Source organism: Drosophila melanogaster, chromosome 3R, assembly GCF_000001215.4.
Source record: "Drosophila melanogaster chromosome 3R".
NCBI classification, from domain to species: domain Eukaryota; kingdom Metazoa; phylum Arthropoda; class Insecta; order Diptera; family Drosophilidae; genus Drosophila; species Drosophila melanogaster.
In genome coordinates this window covers 9,711,139-9,725,706 of record NT_033777.3, presented here as the reverse complement: position 1 = coordinate 9,725,706, position 14,568 = coordinate 9,711,139, and the positions used below count along the sequence as shown (strand labels likewise).

The 14,568-nt window shown below is 45.6% G+C and overlaps 2 protein-coding genes and 1 non-coding gene across 4 annotated transcripts; 1 reads left to right on the top strand and 2 right to left on the bottom strand.

Annotated features, from left to right (window-relative positions):
- The first annotated feature begins 91 nt into the window (after positions 1-91).
- On the top strand, positions 92-11,084 carry hyd (hyperplastic discs). 2 transcript variants are annotated; one of them, NM_079572.4, is made up of 19 exons: positions 92-243; positions 1,030-1,227; positions 1,291-1,570; positions 1,630-1,847; positions 1,908-2,146; positions 2,209-2,399; positions 2,487-5,987; positions 6,086-6,230; positions 6,310-6,543; positions 6,604-7,076; positions 7,166-7,376; positions 7,431-8,177; positions 8,234-9,190; positions 9,257-9,333; positions 9,391-9,716; positions 9,777-9,983; positions 10,039-10,186; positions 10,253-10,483; positions 10,543-11,084. In NM_079572.4, the coding sequence occupies exons 1-19, from the start codon at positions 182-184 to the stop codon at positions 10,753-10,755; spliced, it is 8,658 nt and encodes a 2,885-aa protein (NP_524296.2). In that variant the 5' UTR covers positions 92-181; the 3' UTR covers positions 10,756-11,084. The 2 variants fall into 2 exon arrangements, with proteins under 2 accessions (NP_524296.2, NP_001287262.1); NM_001300333.1 differs by having other exon boundaries at positions 2,487-5,993.
- Positions 11,032-14,565, bottom strand: dmt (dalmatian). The gene is made up of 3 exons (NM_079571.2): positions 14,017-14,565; positions 12,126-13,957; positions 11,032-11,840 (listed from the first exon to the last, which is right to left on the bottom strand). The coding sequence occupies exons 1-3, from the start codon at positions 14,495-14,497 to the stop codon at positions 11,580-11,582; spliced, it is 2,574 nt and encodes an 857-aa protein (NP_524295.1). The 5' UTR covers positions 14,498-14,565; the 3' UTR covers positions 11,032-11,579.
- On the bottom strand, positions 11,942-12,100 carry scaRNA:PsiU1-6 (small Cajal body-specific RNA : PsiU1-6). The gene has a single exon (NR_048355.2). It is a non-coding gene; the product is annotated as a small cajal body-specific RNA : PsiU1-6 (small nucleolar RNA).
- Positions 14,566-14,568: the final 3 nt, after the last annotated feature.

The window sequence follows — 14,568 nt, the reverse complement described above, 5'->3', positions numbered from 1 at the left end:
AATAAATTTGTTTGGAGAATGTATCGATACCGTCGAATTTTCCGGCAACCATCGATACAGTCGGGCGGCATCGGTTTTCGTCCCAGCTCTAGCCAGTACGGTCACTCTGAAAGTCTCTCAACGTTTTGTGACATGAAAATTCAACGAGGACACTGTGTACATGAATAGTTGAAAAATTAAAATGGTTTCCATGCAATTTGTTTTGCAACCGCTACCGGGCTCGGACGATCAGTTTATTGAAAGGTAAATATAATCCTCGCGTACCGCAATTACGCACATGTGAACGCGGAATTCCGTGTAATTGTGTACGTACGGCTGCATGTATTTGTTATGTGAAAATATGTAGGTACGCAGCTATATGTATACGCAGGAAGATATGTACATATGATCATTAACGTAAAACGCGAGCCACAGACACTGGCGGACTTACCTCATCTAGTGCCGTCCACGCGGTTCTGTAAACATTAGCCGCAGAATTTGCGAAATGCACTTGCGTTTCCCACTTTTCATCCACAATTAATTCTCTAACCATTCGCATATGTGTGTGTGTGCGAATGTGTGCGACATGTGAACGGTAGCATGTGTGAGTGCATGTGCATACATGCTGATTAATTTGTTCATATTTAACTATTTGTGCTGAGCAAACTATTGAAATGTTTATATTATAAGCTTCTCGAAAGAAGCTTGCAGAAGTCCATGCTTCCGACTAAAATGTACAATGTTACAAACATGTTTTCACATGCTTGATTTGTACATTATATTTCGCCGAATGTCGCTCTTTCAGCACATGGCATGAAATCGTTCAGCGTTTTCCATAACCCAAAACCTTTAAACGCCAAATAATCGTAACACCGGCTCTTTTTCTTCCTTGGTGATGTGCACTTTTCTTAGAAGCTTTAAATTTTCCAGTCGTCAATCATAAAAAGTCTGGCAAGGCCAGAAATCATCCATAAAATGCACCCTACGCTTAGGAGATTTAGAACATGCATCGACTTGCTCGTATTCTTAATACATTTTCTCCCATTTTAGGATTCGTGAAGTGTCGGATAAGGTGAACCGATTTGGTTATGGCAGCCATCGCATATTCGAACAGTTGAAAATTCCAGTGAAGGAAGTCGTCATTGGTCCCGCGCACATTGGAGTTTTACTGGAGGATGGCAAGGCATTCCGCGTGTCCTTTTCTATAAATTCTGAGAAACTTGACTTGACCAAATCAGACGCAAAATGGTAAGCTTAATGGTGTACCAGTTACATAGATTCGAATGTTTGTTGATTGATGTTTATTTATAGTTCCACCAGTGGTGGCAGCGGAACGGCCAGTGCTTCGAAAGCCCCATCCTCATCCCGACCGATGGCCCGCTCAAGAGCACGCCTGCTGCGCGCAACAGGTCGCTCCAATTCCACCGGACAGGGGTCCGGATCTCGTAGCACAGGGGTCATCATTGGAGGCAGTACATCGAGCCGACCCTTAGTAACAGTTCCGGCTACATATGTGCCGGAGGAGCTCATATCCCAAGCAGAGGTGGTTCTACAGGGCAAGAGCAGAAATCTCATAATTAGAGAATTACAGGTAAATTCATCGATACAAGAACATCTTATTCGTGTAATATCATACAATTCCCTCAATAGCGCACCAACCTCGATGTTAACTTAGCTGTGAACAATTTGCTTTCGCGCGATGATGAAGAAGCTGAAGATACCGAAGAAGGTGCCGATAATTACGTGCCCGAAGACCTTATCTCCCTGCTGGATAATGGGTTCAGTGGAGATAACAACAGCGTCATCATAGATCCCTCAGATGGGCTTTTCTCGGAGGAGATATTTAGCAACTACTCCAGCATTCGAAAGTAAGTAATTTTAAATAAACACAAAAACCGAATTAAACTTATTGTTTTACATTTGGCCAGCTTGCTGTTCGATCGCATTCGTAGTGAACGCAGTAATGCCAACGCAAATGCCGCAGACAGTAACCAATCGACGACCCGCTCAACAAGTTCAGGCACTGCCTTAACTGGTAACAGTGGACTTTCAGCTCAAATATCAGTTAATGCTGACCGCGAGGCTTTTAGTCGTTGGCGGGATCGTCAGTACTACGGACCACGACGCTGGATAAGCAAAGACGACTATACCTGGGAGAAGGATGCTGGTAAGTTGATAAAATGCAAAGACGATGATCCTCTTGCTACACTGACACCTACTTTAATTTAGATTCCAAGAAAAAAGAGCCATCCCCCATGTTGTCCCCCATTTGGATATCTGAAGAATTGCAGCCATGGCCAGAGAAAAGTTCCGTAAGGTTCAAGACCATAGGAGCTTTGTATTCGGAGTTCATTGCCTTGTCAGAGAGCGGAGATTTGTACCAGTGGCGCTGGTCAGATGCAGAGCCTTATAAGTCGGAGGTAAGGAAATAATATAAAATAATATAAACCAAAGTTTTATTGAAATCTTTACTCATACTTTAACTCATAATTTATCCTATTTTGCAGACTGAAAACGTTTATCATCCCAAAACTGTTTCCCTCAACATAGTTGAAAGAGTGGAGCTTATTTCGGCCAACTTCATCAGATGCTCCGTTGTTACAGAAACCAATCGAGTAGCAACTTGGATGGACGAGCAACTAGGTTACATCGGCGCCAAGCTGGAGCACAGTTGCTGCGCGTTTAACGAGTTTATATCGGACTCCATAACAAAGATCTACGTCTGCTCGCTATACACGGTTGTTAAGACCGAAAGCAACAACATATATTGGTGGGGAGTCCTGCCGTTTGATCAACGCCGCTTCTTGTGGGACAAATTCCGGACCAAGACCAAGAAACCCTTTAAGGTGGTTGCCACCGATATTAATGTGGGTGCTCAAGTGATAATGAAGAAGTGTCCCATGTATCAATCTGGATCAATCGGATTCACATGCTCCAATGGCGTCCCAAAGGTGGGGCAGCTTTTGAATTCAGTCTGGACCTTCACCGATGTGTGCCGCATGAAAATCATAAATATTAACACGAACTCTGGCGTAGACAAATCCCAAGCAGCCGGCAATAATCTTAATGCCCATGGAATTACTCCGGATAAAGATCTGCCAAAGTCCACGGCAATGCCCAGCACTGGAAGTAGTAAGAATGGACAATCCTTCTCAAACAGCAAGGAGTCAACAGATCGCATCGACATGCCACCTCCGCCTTCACCGGCATCCAGCACATGCAGCGACACCGGCAGCGTCACATCCCACAAGCGTACTAAGCGAGCTACTACGAAAGAGGACTCCAATGCCCCGCAGGAGGGAAGGAAGGATGAGGAGCTGTGGGAAGTGAAGGACGTGGTGTTTGTCGAGGACAAGGTGGGCCCAGTGGGAAAGGTGCTTAAGGTCGACGGCGACTTTGTTGCCGTTCGTTTTCCGGCAATAAATGCAGCAGCCGTTGCTGCTGCTGCTGCCGCAACAAGTTCCACATCTAACACAGCCTCCACATCCAAGGAAGAGGGCAAGGAGGACGACTGGCAGCAGTGTCGGCTGCTGAGACGCGAAGATGTCCAGATATTTCGCACTGCTATGTCCACCCGTGGCCCAGACTGGTTGCAAAAACAGCCGAAAAAGATTAACGTTGGTGGTGATGCAGCTGGCGCACAAATACTCACCCTGGCCGTGGACTCGCGCGGCATTCATGTGATCAAGAAGGTTCTCGGCAAAATCCACTACAGCCTTTACAACCTGTATAACTGCAAGCAGGAGCAAAATTGCCTATTTCCCACGGACTGCAACTCTTTTATTGGCTCCACGCCTGGCAACATATTAATGGCTTGCAACGACGACTGCAGCGGAAACAGCAGTACCATTGTGCTTCGTGATGGCAATGGAGCCCTATATCCCTTGGCCAAGGATTGCCTTGGCTCGATCAAGGATCCGCAATGGTTTGATCTTCCTCCGGTGAAGTCAATCACTATGTCCACAATCTCCCTGCCGGCCATGCTCTCCGGCGTGAATTTGAAGTCAAAGGTATGCATGACTGCTTTGCTCTTTGATACTCAAAAGCTTATGCCGCACATCTTGCGGTGCGATGTCAAGAATAGCTTTGCCGCCCTCGGTCGCCTGGAGAGGGAGGATCAAGCGGATACGGCTCTTGTCGTAGAAGAACGTTGCGATGGAGCCCGAAACATATTCCACGCTTGCGTAATTATGTGCGCCCCATCCTCAAACAAGGATTCCCCACCAGACTCTCCCAGCGGTGGTGTCGAGAAGAAATCACTAGTGGGACTCTCCGTGGCGCGTTCCATTCCAACTGTCTCGACAAGCGCTTACGTTAGCAGCATCGCATTTGGAGCAAGTGCGTCTTCGAGCAATGAAAACTCCAGCTTTGCAACTATGAGTTCATCCGCTGCCGGCTCCGCCTCATCGACGAGCAGGGATAATCGTACCAATCTGCGCGACATGATGAATCGTCTAATAAATAGCGATCAGGCTGAACAGTCTGGCAGCCAGCCAATGGCTACAAACAACGAAGACCATGCCTACATCCCCTGGCCAGCTGAAACACCGGCGGCTAGTAATCTGAGCGCCAGCTCTTCGCAGAATGTCTCAGACAGCATTGAAGATGATATCTCAAAGATAATTCCGTCCTCCTCCCAGAGTTCCATGCTCTCCAACATCAAGTTGGGGTCCCCTACCTACACCTTCGACCTGGCTCAGCGGCGGGAGCATGCTTTGACAATCCTTCAGCAGATGTGCGTAAGTCCAGCCCTTCGTCCGTACCTCTGCCATATGCTGAGCACTAAGGATGCGCAGGGCCAAACGCCGTTTATGCTATCCGTTTCGTGTCGCGCCTACGAGGCAGGAATCATACTACTAAACACGATTCTCATGCTGTCCGAGCAGGATCCGCAGCTAAAGGAGGCCATGATTTTCCCGAATGGTTCACCTGCGGATCAGTCACCTCTGCATGTCATCTGCTACAATGATACCTGCTCGTTCACATGGACAGGAGCCGATCACATCAACCAGAACATTTTCGAGTGCAAGACATGCGGCCTCACTGGATCCCTGTGCTGCTGCACGGAATGCGCGAGAGTCTGCCACAAAGGACACGACTGCAAGTTGAAGCGTACGGCGCCGACTGCTTACTGTGATTGTTGGGAGAAATGCAAGTGTAAGGCTCTGATCGCTGGAAATCTCACAAAGCGCTTCGCACTGCTGTGCAAACTAGTATCCTGCACAGATTTGGTCACCAAATTTAACTCCAAGGGTGAATCGATTCTTCTTTTCCTTATTCAAACGGTTGGACGCCAGATTGTAGAGCAGCGACAGTACCGCTTTAGTGTAAGGGTTCGCAATGTTAGCACCGCTGCCACCGGAGCGACCGGAAACAATTCAGTGATATCAAATCGGAAGACCTCCGCAGCCGAAATTGATAATGATATGCCGGACCATGATCTGGAGCCACCGAAGTTCGCCAGAAAGGCTTTGGAGAGACTACTGATCGACTGGAACGCCGTGCGCTCAATGATCATGAGCGGTGCGGAGAGAGGCGATGTACCGAATCCAGCAGGCAGTGCATCGGAGAACTCTAATTCGGAAGGCTTTAATATGTTTATCCAGACGCAGCATGGCTCTACGCTTCTCGACAAGTTTACCCACAGTTTGATCGTAAAGTGCACTAGCGATCATTTGGACACTTTGCTACTCACCCTGGTGCGCGAATTGCAGAACGCAAGCGTGTCCAATCGTAGCAAGGAAGCTGAGGAAGTAGTGCGTCGCTTCGTGCGTTCCGTAGCACGCGTTTTTGTCATTTTCAACCTGGAAAAGCAGCCTAATCCGGAGAAGCGAAAGTCGCACTCATCCTGCAACAAATACGTGCAGAGCTGTGTTAAAGTATTCCAAACGCTGCACAAGATATCCATCGAGGAGTTATGTGAGGTATCCGAGGCTCTGATCGCTCCAGTCCGACTGGGCGTTGTGCGTCCAACAGCTCCGTTTACGATGTCATCGTCGAATCTGGATGTACGTGTAAATATGACCAGCCTTTCTATAAGATTATAGATTTGCGACCAATCCATACTAATTTAACTAGTTTAATGACAATTATCATATTCTTTTAGAACTCTGACGATTTGTTCAGCGTTGATCCTTTAGCCCCCTCTAACGTGGAGTCTCCTTCTGAGCAAATACTTGTCCACGATGCTGGAAACGATCAGAGCGCCAATTTTAATATTCAACAAAACTACGATGTAGTTGCTATGGAAAGTGAGTAGTTTTCTTATAGTTTTAGAAAATAGCTATATGAAATTGTACAAACCCTTATGAAATGTACATTGAAATCCAGCTATACGCGACGCCTCCGAATCGGAAGAAGTTATAAACCGGGAGGCTAATTCCCACAATCAAGACGATGAGCTAATTGAAAATCAACGAAATGAGGACGGCATGCAAGATGACGAGAGCGATAATGACTTTACTTTCAATGACGCCGAGACTGAGTCCGACTCCGATGACAACCAAAGCAATCAAGAGGTGCAGAGGAGCGTGCAAGCAGGAGCAACCGTTGGCTCAGAAAATGGTTAGTTTCTTGAATTTGACTTAATTTTCTATTTACTTCATTGAATATGTTTTCTTTTAGACATTGGTGTTCTCTTCCTAGAGGATGAATCGGGAGACTCCTCTGCCCAAGAAGAAGATGGATCGGAGGATGGCGAGTCCGACGATCAGTCCGACGAGTTCAATTTCAATGAGCAGCAACTTGAACGCCGCTCTACCAACTCGAACGCTCGCAGCGATCTGGCTCCTCAAACGATGCAATGGGCCATACGCAGTCGTGACACTGCGCGCTCCTCCGTGAGGGTGCCCACCGGGTCTAATATGGTTTTTATTGACCCCATGGCTCTGCGCCGCTCCACTGTACCCGCCAGCACTACAGTCACTACCCCATCGATTGAACCACACACCATGGCGACAACGGCCAGCAACTTGGCACGGGCTTTCGGAATCACAATAAGGCAAATATCCGAGCTTATAAGCATTTTATCCTATAACGTACTAAATGACATCGAAACATCATTAAAAATTCAAAATGATGAAGCAATCGCAGTCCAAGTAAGTACCGAATAAAATAATTCCGAAATGAATTAATTTCGCTCTGCGTACTACTGAATATAATTGCAATTTAAATTTAAATTTTACAGGCATTTGTGGAAAAGCGTTTAAAGGCTACGTGGGATTGGATGTTTACGGTAATGGACGGTACCGAAGCACAGCTAAAGTTCGGAGCTTATTTGACCAACTACACGGATCCCAACCATCCGCTGCATCCGCTCAACCTAAGTGCCCAGGCTTCGAGTAGCCAGACTCCGGCTCCTGCCACATCGTCGTCAGTTAATGGTGTAAATATTATGGGTAAGTAAGACCATGTACTTGCTTTACGATTATTACTAAGTTTCGTATCCAAAGGATCCAATTCACGCCGCGACTTCTTCACCTACTGTTTATCCCTGATGCGCTCACACACCTCTGAGCACCGAGACGCCTTGCCAGTGTTGGATATAACAGCCTTGCGGCACATTGCCTATGTACTCGATGCCTTTGTCTACTATATGCGCAATGATTCAGGCTTCTATGATAAGCAAGATACCATTTCTGGCCGTATAAACAATTTGTCACCTATGACTGAGAGCTATGATACGGACGACGAGTTGGCTAATCTAGAGGAGTTTAACGCCGATGTTCAGATGTCCGCTAGCAGCATGCCTTCAGGAAGCCAGGGCACACGCCGCCATGCATTCTTTGCTCGATCTGAATCGACATTAAGCTTGGGCTGCTCAGCGCCAGAAGGCTTTGAATTGCCACTGGATATGGCCATGCCTCTCGCCGATAAGCCGCACTTGCTACAACCAAATTCTAAGCGTCAGGAACTCTTCGCAAACCTACCGCTTCTCGTGACCACGAATGCCAACAACAGCGGTGCCACTAATGATGGTGATGGTGGCAGCATTTTTGATTATACTCCAACTAGACTGGGATTCTCGAATTCCTTGAAAAGGAACGAGCGTGTTTACGAAACAGTCCCGATCGATTCTAGTAAGACGGGTGATGGAAATGTAACTAATAAGGCTGAGGGCTCAACAGACTCTAATATTTACGTACAATTAAAGAAGAAACAGGGCTCGGATGATTTCAAATCCCACAAAGAGGCTGACGGTGAGTAAGAGTGTATGCGGTAAACAATTTACAAACATTAAATTTTCAATCCACAGGCAATCAAAGCAAGTACGAAAAAGTCGTATTAATGGAAACTGATGACAGTCTTCCAAGTACAAGTAAATCGACTGAAGCATTAATGGCCACACGACCAGAGGTTATCATAGCGCCAAATAAAGCCTCAGTGTCGCCAGCGACTGCCGCTCGCAGCGTCATAGTTCTCGCAGGTGGTTCCTGTTTAAAGACAATTGATTCCGACATAAACAACTACTCGGCTTCAAATCTATCGACCGCAGAACAAGCCAAATGTGATACACAATATCAAAAGTCAACATCAGACCACCTGTTATTATTTCCTGCTCGTGGTTCTCAGTTTTACCAAAGTAATTTTTCGGAATTGCCGTCGTGGAACTTTTTACTTAGCCGCTGGAAGCTAACTCTGGACTTATTCGGTCGCGTTTTTATGGACGACGTCGGAATGGAACACGGCTCTGTGCTGCCGGAACTGCGAGGCTTTCCCGTGAAGGAGATGCGTTTCCGTCGCCACATGGAAAAATTGCGCAACGGACAACAACGTGATTTGGTGCTTTGCAAGTTGGAGCGCAATCGTGAAAGCTTAATTGTTCAAACGTTCAAGGAACTGAATACCCAGTTTGGCAACCAAAGTCGGCGCATCCAGCCGCCCATCACATTCAACAGAGTAAAGGTGACATTCAAAGACGAGCCGGGCGAGGGATCGGGTGTAGCGCGCAGTTTTTACACATCGATCGCAGAAGCATTGCTGGCCAGTGCTAAGATCCCCAACTTGGAGTCCGTACAGGTGGGCACCAATCATAGCAAGTACGTAGTGCCGTTCTCGAGCATCCTGCGCAGCAGAACAGTATCGGGGTCTAGTCGCGATCAGTCCACTCTGCAGAGGCGTGGTTCCAACAGCAAAATATTGTGGCGTTCGGCCCGTGAGAGGAAGGCATTGAATTTGGATGCCAGACCGTATACTCCACCAAATAGCTCAGGTAATCTATAAAATCAATCTTGTTCTATGTATTATATTGACCCACTTATTGGAACTGCAAATTTAGATAATGCTACGCCGGAAAGCCTGAATGATCACTTGTCCGTTCACCTACAACAAATTGGGGAACGTCTTTACCCGAAGGTAAGCGAATTAATCCAATTGAAGTTCATAATATTAACAGTCCGACTTGATCAACAGATCCATTCGATAAACCAAACGCATGCACCGAAGATAACAGGAATGCTGCTGGAGATACCCACTCCGCAGCTCCTGTCCGTAATTTCCTCAGATGAGACGCTCCGTCAGAAAGTGAATGAAGCGATAGAAATAATCACGTTTAAACAAAAATCTGAGACCAGTGCACAAAGTAGTCAACCAAAAAAATCACCATCTGTCGTGGTAGTGGATCCCGTTGATGATGATAATGAACCATTATTTTACTCACCGGGAAAGCGGGGCTTTTACACACCACGCCAAGGCTTTGCATCATTCGAGCGCATTAATGCATTTAGAAATATTGGAAGGTAAGCTAAGTGCTCCCTTATTCGATTCACTGCTTTAACGCCGCCTATCTCTTTTCTCAGACTTATTGGACTTTGTCTACTGCAAAACGAATTGCTTCCACTGTTCCTACAAAGACATGTACTAAAATACATTCTTGGGCGTAAAATTAAGTTCCACGACTTGGCATTTTTCGATCCAGCATTGTACGAATCTTTTAGACAAATTATTCAAAATGCCCAAACAAAGGAAGGCGAGGAAACTATAAATCGTATGGAGCTATGCTTTGTGTAAGTAATCCCACCTTACTTGATAGTTTAGGCTCTAAATAACCTGCCATTTCAGTATCGATTTGATGAAGGAGGAGGGCTGTGGTAACAGAGAGCTTATCCCAGGAGGGCGCGATGTCGCTGTCACATCGAGTAATATATTCGAGTACGTCAGACGCTATACAGAATATAGACTAATCAAATCCCAAGAAAAGGCACTGGAGGTATGGGCAAATATTGCGTAAAAATGTATAGCCTTATTACAACAAAATATTGTCTACCATTCACAGGCACTGAAGGACGGAGTTTTTGACGTTTTGCCCGATAACAGCATGATTAACTTAACCGCTGAGGACTTGCGTCTGCTGCTAAACGGTGTTGGTGATATAAATGTTTCGACACTAATTTCATACACTACCTTTAACGACGAATCTAGCGAGGGTCCTGATAAACTTTTAAAATTTAAGAAATGGTTTTGGAGTATTGTGGAGAAAATGAACATTATGGAACGCCAGGATTTGGTAAGAAGAAAGATGGTCCAATGAGCTTCAAACATTCATAACAAACACAATTCTTGCAGGTTTACTTCTGGACCGGCTCTCCTGCGCTTCCAGCTTCGGAGGAGGGATTCCAACCATTGCCATCTGTCACCATAAGACCTGCGGATGACTCCCATCTACCGACTGCGAATACTTGTATCTCTCGGCTGTATATCCCTCTTTACTCCAGCAAATCTATTTTACGCAGTAAAATGCTGATGGCCATTAAATCCAAAAATTTTGGATTTGTATAAGCGATTGGAAGTCTTTCCCATCTGTATAAGCTTCAAATTCATTTCTTAATTAACTTTAGTTTTTTTTTGAGTTTCGACTTTCGTCATATTTAACCATACCATTCCCATTTCGGATTATATATTGTTTAAAATTTATTCGAATTTGAACAATTTGTACGTAACATTATTGAACAAGATTGGCTCGGGTCATGACGGTCTTGCTTGACCCAACGTGTAGTAAAAATATGAAACTCCCCAACATCCATTGTAACCAATAAAACGGCCAATTAGGTAATAGGAAGCCTATGTTTTAATTATTAAACTTTTAAATAAAATATGTTTTCTAAAGTATGACTTATGCACATGTATATTTATCGATATCGATTCAATAGAAATTTGAAGAAAAAACCAATAAAAATAAGTCCACCTTATGGAAATTATGTATGATATAAAATTGACTTCTATTTCATTTGGAAAAATTTTCCCTTGGACTAACAAATAGTTCAATTCACAAAGATTAAGATTTTTCATTTATTTAGTTTAGTCATAATGATAGGCTATAATACCGAAACATCAAAGCTGTACATAATCCAAGCTTTTGATAATAAAAATACATGCTTAGCTTAACCTAGAATTGCATAAAGTGCACTGCAAGCACTTGGTTAGTTACATTAGACTGTTGTCCTTATAAATATTCGAGGAAACGCAATCTTCCTAAATACATTTATACACAAAACAATAAGGTACCACAAATAACTCATAAAAACGAAGCACATTAAATTAAAAACGACTACTTCCCCTTATCAGCGACACAAAAAAATATAAATAATAAACAGGCAATGCGATTATTCAATGATCACTGGGAACTTCTCCACTTCCTCGCATTGCTTGTTGAAACTGGTGACGAACTGCTCCAATTTAGCCTCATGCTCGATGTCTCTGCGTGGCCGTTTAACGTGATGCCGCTTCTTCTCCGGAGAATCCAAGCTCTTGTCGTGCGAGTCCTGCTCGTCCTCGTCCTCACTTTCACTTTCGATGTACAATATCTGCACTCGCTTCTTTCGCTTACGTTGCGGACGCTCCTTCACATAGGTTCGTCTGGGTTGCTAGAACAGGTTGAATTTTTAAAACAATTAGGCGCCGTTTGCCAAAATAAAAGATTTCAAATGTTGTATACAAAACTACAGACTTACGACTAAAATTTTTATTTGTGTGAGCGGCTTACTACCGATCAAAGAAAGACTTAAATCTTTGCGGCCCTGTTTGCTCAACTAAAACGTTAACGTCTCAGTTTTAAGTTAATCTAGCGTTATGAGGTCAGTGTCTACACTCACTGTTTACAGTGTCGACGCTTTCCCAACGCTTGGACGAACCCATTACATAAATCCTACCTTATCGGCAAATGATTGCTCCGGCTCGTCCTGGTCAACCCTAAACAATCCCATCGATTCCCTAGCAGTGGGTGCAGCAGGTTTCCGTTTCGCCGGTCGGGGCGGCGCAATCATAGTGGAGCACAACATATATCTGATGTCGGTTTGCTTCGAATGTGATTCGCCCAGGCAATCGGAACGAATAGAGGTATATGATACTTGTGGAAGCTCACCATCTCTGGGTCGCAGCTCCGCAAGACGATGGAGCTTATCATGCAGATTTACATTTTGACTCAGCCCCGTGAAATTGGCTGGCGAATCTTGGCTTTCGGTGATAAATTCATCGAATCCAAAGAGGTTTTGTGAAGATGATGTTCGTTCTTCCGTATTCGTTTCCTTTTCTTTTGGTATATTTTCACAGGGCAATATTTCGTTGCATCCGAAAGTATTTACTTCCGTTTGATTACGATTAGCTAAAGCAGGAGTCACTTCTCTGTTTAAGGACATACTGGTAGGAGCGATACCTTTTGAGGGAGTAGTTGACTTTCTAGGTATATCTTCACATGCAAAATCATCATCGAAACCAAAAAGATTCGACCGCGTTTGACTGCGTTGCGCTGGGGATGACGTCGCCATTGGACGAGGTGCCACTCTGGTAGGAGTGATTTCTTTTGAAACAGTGGCCGTCACGTTCTTCTTCCAAGACGGCAGTGTCACTACTTCTAGTATGTTAATATCCTTAAAGGGCGTTCGTTTCTGCAGCGTTCTCCGAGGATTCGGCAGGTGCACAAAGTTCTCCGCATTCTCTTCGCTTTCCTGGTCATTGATCGACATCGATTTGCTAATTGTGGGAGGGGGACGGTTCTCCTCATTCGAGTCGTTCGCATTTGAGTCATGATTTTGCTCGTGCAAAGGCGGACAAATGGATTCCTCGTGAGGGATGTTCTCAGCATGCTCTACCGGCGAATCTGGCACATAGACATGCCGACGTTGCACATGATCACTGGAGTACGATGGCATCTGGGAGTTGTTGAAACCAAACATGAAAGTATTGGGCAATGGTGAATCGTCGGAAACGCGCCAGGGGGATTTGCCTCCCGCGGTCCTAACTGCATTTGGAGACTGGTGGGCAATAGGCGACAATGCAGTGGTGGTGGCACTAACATCTGTCACCGGAGGAGCTCTGCGATTCAGCGGCGTGCTAACCAATTGTCGCGCCATGTTGATAAGTTCTCGACGTCTGTCTGTAGATGGCAGTGGATTTTGCGCCTGGGTCTGGTTAAGCATTACGGATCGGGCCAAATTACTGTAGGCTCCTTCGTGCGCTTGCTTAGAAGTGCTCGGCTCCACATGTACCTGGACGGGCACTTCGATGGGCTGCACGTATCCGTGCTCCGAATCGTTGCTATAATCTTCCTCGGGCTCGAAAATGGTCGATAAGGAGCGTGATGGCTTTTGAAGGCGCGGTTCTATGGACTTGGGAACGACCTTGACTGGCTCAGGCTCATTGTCTTTTGTCGAAACCTTTCTTCGATTACCCACAGGTCGGACCTTCTTTGCTGTTCTTTTGGCTCTCGGTTTGCCGATTTTTCTTGACCGCACCATTACGCAGGCCTTTCCATCCTTAACCAAACGCTGAATTATGTCTGCCGCCGGATCCTCCCTGTCACTGTCATCTTCGATCTGCGACTGCGACAGAAAATCGAAAACGTTGCGGGTCACCGATGATCGTGTCCTGGTTAAAGGCTGATCTCTGTGGAAGAAACGAGGTGGTTTTTTGGGCGAAATCTCAGCTGCCGGTCCACTAGGGCTTTTACTCCTTATGCGTTGCTGACATGGCGATGTTTCGGGACCTGCAAGTAGTTGTGCTTATCAAGAAAAGTCCATCATCCGCCTGGTGAGAGCCTCTTACCTGCCACATTTTCCTTGATATTTTGGGGTTGCGTTGATTTCTGTACCTTCGAAGGAATGTACATCGTCGAGTTGCGAGCCGGCTCAAAAGTGCTGGCATCCACATCAGGCGCATCATTTCGAGAAATTTCGGATACGACACCGTTTTTTACCTTAATGCGCCTTATTTTTACCACGCATTTTCTTATGCGACACTCTGGCTCGTTTAGGGCTGTCAAAGATTGTTTGTTTGATAGTTTCGTGGGACGCCCGGGTTTTCGTATTATCGTGGTCAAATCAGCTCCGAGTTTCTTGGGACGCCCGGGTTTACGTATTGTGGTCAAATCAGCTCCGATGGACAGCTTCTTGGGACGCCCGGGTTTGCTTATCGTTGTGCTTAAGTCAGCTCCGATGGACTGTTTCTTGGGACGCCCGGGATTGCGTCTCGTTGCGGTGTTCACATCTGGCGACGGAACACACGGCACCGGCCGTGTTCTTACCATTTTAAGAATATAATTTGTTTACCAAATGAAATTCATGTACAGCTCCCGCCATTTTATTTACTAGTATGACC